This window comes from Adiantum capillus-veneris, chromosome 2 (assembly GCF_014529385.1).
Source record: "Adiantum capillus-veneris isolate H3 chromosome 2, ASM1452938v2, whole genome shotgun sequence".
Classification (NCBI taxonomy): domain Eukaryota; kingdom Viridiplantae; phylum Streptophyta; class Polypodiopsida; order Polypodiales; family Pteridaceae; genus Adiantum; species Adiantum capillus-veneris.
Window position 1 is genome coordinate 87244616 of NC_140932.1, and position 5128 is coordinate 87249743.

A 5128-nucleotide genomic window follows, 5' to 3' on the forward strand; every position below is an offset into this window, starting at 1 on the left:
GCCACAAATTAGTCTTTGGAAAGGGATAGATTTGCTACTATCTCAAGGTGGAATGAAACACCAAAACCTCTAGAGATACTATTTTAACGTTTCTTAATTAGTTTCCTACGTAGAGTGCTGCCAGCCTGAGGAGCAATTTCGACACACGAACGAGTGAAAGAGACCGCATCGCGTTCGACATAGAGAACATCTCTCTCTCTCTCTCTCTCTCTCTCTCTCTCTCTACGCTTGTTGATGCATGGCATGTCCACCCTCTCTCTCTCTCTCTCCACGTGCCATAACTTCTTTTTTTTCTCCTCAAAACCTAAGCGCATCTCCCCATATTCCAAGGAAACTAATGACCCCAAAATTGGGGACACCTACTAAAGAATTACAAGCAAAGCTTGTATCTCCCTCCACTTACCATTAGTTCACACATGAATTTCCATTGCAAAAATCTTTTAGATGGTTATATCTAAAAAATTGCAAGCAAGGCTTGTATTTCTCTCCATTTACCATTAGTTCACACATGAATTTCCATTGAAAGACACATATCTAAGCTAGAGACAAAACAATCTTATGTTTGAATTGAGATGGAGATACAATAGCGAGTTTATAAAAAATCTACCATAGTCATAAAGCTTCCATCATAGTATCAAGATTTAAGTCATGGAACCCTAATGAGAAGCAGGAAGACCCTCATTGTAAGGGTTGCCAATTGTTTTGACAGGGAAGAGCCATCTCCGTGAACATCGGGCACTACAAGAAAATGGAGAAAGAGCCTAGCCCCGAGAGTTCTACCTTGGCGCTTCAAGGCATACACCACATCCATAGCAGTAAGAGTCTTGCGGCGGGCATGTTCTTGTAGGTGATAGCATCTCTGATGACATTCTCAAGGAAGATCTTGAGCACGCCACGGGTTTCTTCATAAATGAGGCCACTGATGCGCTTCAAGCCACCCCTGCGAGCAAGGCGCCGGATGGTAGGCTTGGTGATACCATGAATGTTATCTCGTAGGACCTTGCAATGGCGCTTGGCCACCCTTGCCGCGTCCTGACATGCCGTGACATTGCCGTCTTCTTGCGCTTCTTCTGCGTGAGGACGAAGGCAACCTGCTAAGCAAGAGCAACGAGTAATCCACCATTCAAAAATCGGTCGATCCGCAACTTGGATCGACACTTGCTCTTTTCTAACCGTCAGTCTAGATTGGCGTTGGACGTCCATCATCTTTTTAATTCTCATCGGAGGCCTACAGGCACCTTCTAGGCCTATGTTCTGCCCCATAGTCACCAAGGAAACTGGCTACGAGGTAACATCCTCCAAGCTGGCAAATGGCTACACTTCGTATTTTTTGAACATAAAAGCTTGCCGCCCTATCATCAAAGGGTGGGCATTTGCTACATCTTCAAATTTATGGAGTGAACCGGCATTAGCAAGATTTGGAGGCGAAAATACGGAGCGACGATTACAGCAGGCCTATAAGAATAGTCTCAAGAGTCAGCAACGCTTTGGGCGGACAATCTCGGAGGGCTAATGGGAAGGCCCTCTTAGGCATGGACTCGTATAGCCTAGTGGTGAAGGTGGATGCTTGGGTGTGTAAGAAGGCAGCCTCATAGCCCGATATGGGCCTTCCAAAAACCCTACCACGATCACATATGGTAAATGAAAAACCTGCATCTAGCCTCCATATGACTTGCTCTTGCAAGTACGATACGAGATCACGCCAACATTGCATTGAATTGAAGCTTTTAGAATTGTTCTAGCCGGTCATGTGGCACATCTTGAGTCTGGAGGGTGGTGTTGCAAAAGTGCACGGACATGATGATGTTCGAGGGGATGAAGCTGACCACTTTTTCATGGGTCCGGAAGAAGGCTTCACTTTTTCTCATCGAATCCATTTTACCCACATCGATGAGCTCCTCTGAAAGGGCAGCATTGGATGCGGAGACTGAACACTGCCTAAACAACTTTCCAATATAGTAAGAGGTGCAACAAGCTTAACATTGTACAAGGGGAAGACTTTACGAAACATGTGCTTGATAAACAATCCAGTTTCTAACTTCTCTAATAAAATCAAGTTATAAACAACATTTGAAGCCTGTAATTGGAGTGGATGCTTCAAGATAAAGTATACACCCATTGGTAAAGGTAATACCTTGCTTAGGTTTGCAATTCTGGGCTACGAACAAACCATATGAGTAGTTAAACTATCCAATATGTCCCTCTAATTTTTTTGCTGCCTTAGAGGAGAAAAGTGGGTTTTACGGCACGTGGATGGCAGAGGGAGGGTGTGTGAATGTCGCGCGTCACGAACGCCGTGCAATGGGGTGCAACACATAGACGTGTGCACGTCTGCAAGCGACATCTCTCTCTCTCTCTCTCTCTCTCTCTCTCTCTCTCTCTCTCTCTCTCTCTCCGTGGTTTGACACCATTGCAGGTGATGGCGACGCCTTGAGCCGGGAGCCTTGGAGTTGAGCAGGACGGACAGTTGATATGCTCGATAATTTGGTGCTACTGAAGGCTCGGGGTAGATCGAGAGGGTGCTGTGGCTACTAGCAAGGCAGAGCCTCTCTCTAAATCTCTCTCCTTCCTTTCTGCTGTGGGTCAGAAGGTTCGAGAAAAGTAGGCAACAACACAACAGTGCCGGCAATAGGCAACAACAGACAAAAGAGGGGCTGCAGTTGTGTGGCAGATAGGACCATCTCTGTCTCTGCAGGGTTGGAAGGACTAGCCGCAAGAATGCAGAGCTTTCTCATGTTAAACTGATCATTTAATATGGGGAAGTACTAGGGGAGAAAGAGCTAGAATATTGGTTAAGCTGGCAGACCAGCCATAGCAGGGATCCAAAGGAGGAAAAATAAGGATCCAAAGGGGGGCCATTTGCAAAAGAGCAATGTGCAAACATGGGCTTCAAAGACCCTAAGGTTCAACCCATTAAGACTTCCAAAATGCTAAGGTTCCAAAATTCAAAGGTTAGGTCCAATGGTCAAAACATAGGGCAAATTGGATGCTTGTGGAGTCTTCCCACATCCCTGTCTTGGAGGGGGCGAGCCTTTCTTGTAGGGGATGAGAGAGAAACACACACACACACACTAGCAGGCTCCCTTTACACAAAGGAAATAGGGGGCACATGTCAACTCCCTAGCCCAGTTGCCCCCAATATGCAATCAATTCCTATTGGATGGCCATAAGGTGGACCAATGAGAATTAAGCTATAGTATATTTAGTTTAATTCATTTAAAAACACTTGATAAAAGAACCAATAGAAATTAAGCTCTCTAGAAGACTATTGGACAGTCTCCCAAGGGGTCCAATGAGCATTCAATAGCCTAATGGCTTGCCTGATTCCTATTGGCCAGAAGACTAAGGGGTCCAATGAGAGTTTAATTGCATTAATTAAATACCTAAAGCTTTCACAAAAGGGGAAAGGGGGACACATGTTGCAAGGCTATCACTTATGCTTCTTAACTATCATTGGCTAAGCTTTGCAGGGTCCAATGGGGTGCCAACATGAGTAAAAATCATGAGGGGTCGACCAAGAGAGAGAGGGGGCTGATTTTTGGCAAGGCATTATCATACACACACTCACACAATCTCATGTGTGAAGCAAAGAAGACTCTCTCTCCTTTTCAAGCTTTAATGGAAAGCTCATCATCTACTCCAAGCTTGTGAGAAGGGAGGCCTACACCAACAACTCTTGGCTTTGTGATGCAAATCCAACCAAGGGCCAAGCTTCAATGCATGCTCATCTCCTCTACCATGCTAAATACTAAGCTATGCTAAGCTTTTATGAGTGATTATGTGAGGAGATATACTTCTTTCTCGTAAGAATACTCCTTCTTCCTCTCAATCTACTCTCATACCCTGCTAGCTCTCACCATCCTCGAAGGTCTGAGACTGTGAGGGCATTGATGTTGTGTTTTATAAGTGTGTGCATGGTGCTTGAAGATTCCATCTTCATTGCACCAGCAAGTTATTGAAGGAACACAAAGTATTGTATTGTAAAATGTCTCCCTTGATGGGGGAAACCTATAATACAAAGCCTTTTGGAGGGGGGACCGGCTCCATGTAAATCCGGTCCTCAACTATTGTCAATAGCTTAAGTTCTCTCTCTTTTGAAGTATTGTTCATGCATATCTAACTAGGTGTTATGCTTTTTGGTGCTCTCTCCATCCAAGCACTCTTGCTATGCTCATGAGGAATCTATTCTAATGAAATGCTCACTATGCCACTATTCTATTATCCGCTACACACAAGTTACTAGGCCATTATATGTTACAATCGTATCAGAGCACAAGGTTTCTCTTTTCTTGCTCAAGAAGGGAGGTCCTCAAGCTAACTATAAATGGTTGGTATTATTAATTGCAATTGAGTAAGGAGAATAGGGATTTTTCAGCCTTGAAGTGCGCCTGCTTCGTGCAGATAACGGGGCATCACCGTCAGGAGCTATGGTCTTAATAGTGGAATACTACGGGGCTTGCCTATGGCTTAACCACTATTGAGCTATTAGAAGCTTGACAAGAGCCAGTACTGTTTTAGTGTTGAAAGACCCTCTCTTCTATTCCTTGCAATTAATGATATTCGAGCCACGGGAACAGGAGCTTGAGTGCTTTTCTAAAGGGGTAAAGAGGAGTAGCAACTAGGGCTTGAAGTGCCAAAGTACATCTAAAAAAGTTTACACCTAAAAGTTATTAGAATGGCTGACAATAGTAAAGAGAGTGAAATTGATGTTGATAGATGTGATTTTGCTAATAAGCAGGCTACTAATGATGCCCCTATGCTTGTTAACTACCTTGTTTCTAAGATTCAACAAGCCATGGGCAATCCATCCCTCCAAAGTGAAGTGCAACGGTAGCTTCGTGCTCATGGGATTCTCCAAACTCCCCACCAAGAAGAGAGAGTACCTAGGAAGCCTCCTTGTGAGACTTCCAAAAGAGGCCTCTCTCCGATGCGGGAAAAAGAAGAGGATCCGTATGAAGGGCTCAAAAATCTACTACTTGACGACGCATCTCCTTCCCAAAGGAGAACTCAGAAGCCCCTACCAAAAGGACGAGAAAGAAGTGAATCTCCTGCCACCTTGGCGAAGATGGCTCCATGAAGACGGCGGGCAAAACGCTTTCCAACACCCCCTAAACGGAGAAGACCATCC

The 5128-nt window shown here is 44.7% G+C and overlaps 1 protein-coding gene across 1 annotated transcript; it reads right to left on the minus strand.

Moving 5' to 3' along the window:
• Window positions 1-788: 788 nt before the first annotated feature.
• LOC147463130 (uncharacterized) lies at window positions 789-1263 on the minus strand. Its single transcript, XM_086528085.1, has one exon. It carries the CDS (start codon window positions 1261-1263, stop codon window positions 790-792), a length of 474 nt encoding a protein of 157 aa, XP_086384211.1. The 3' UTR covers window position 789.
• Between the last annotated feature and the right edge of the window lie 3865 nt (window positions 1264-5128).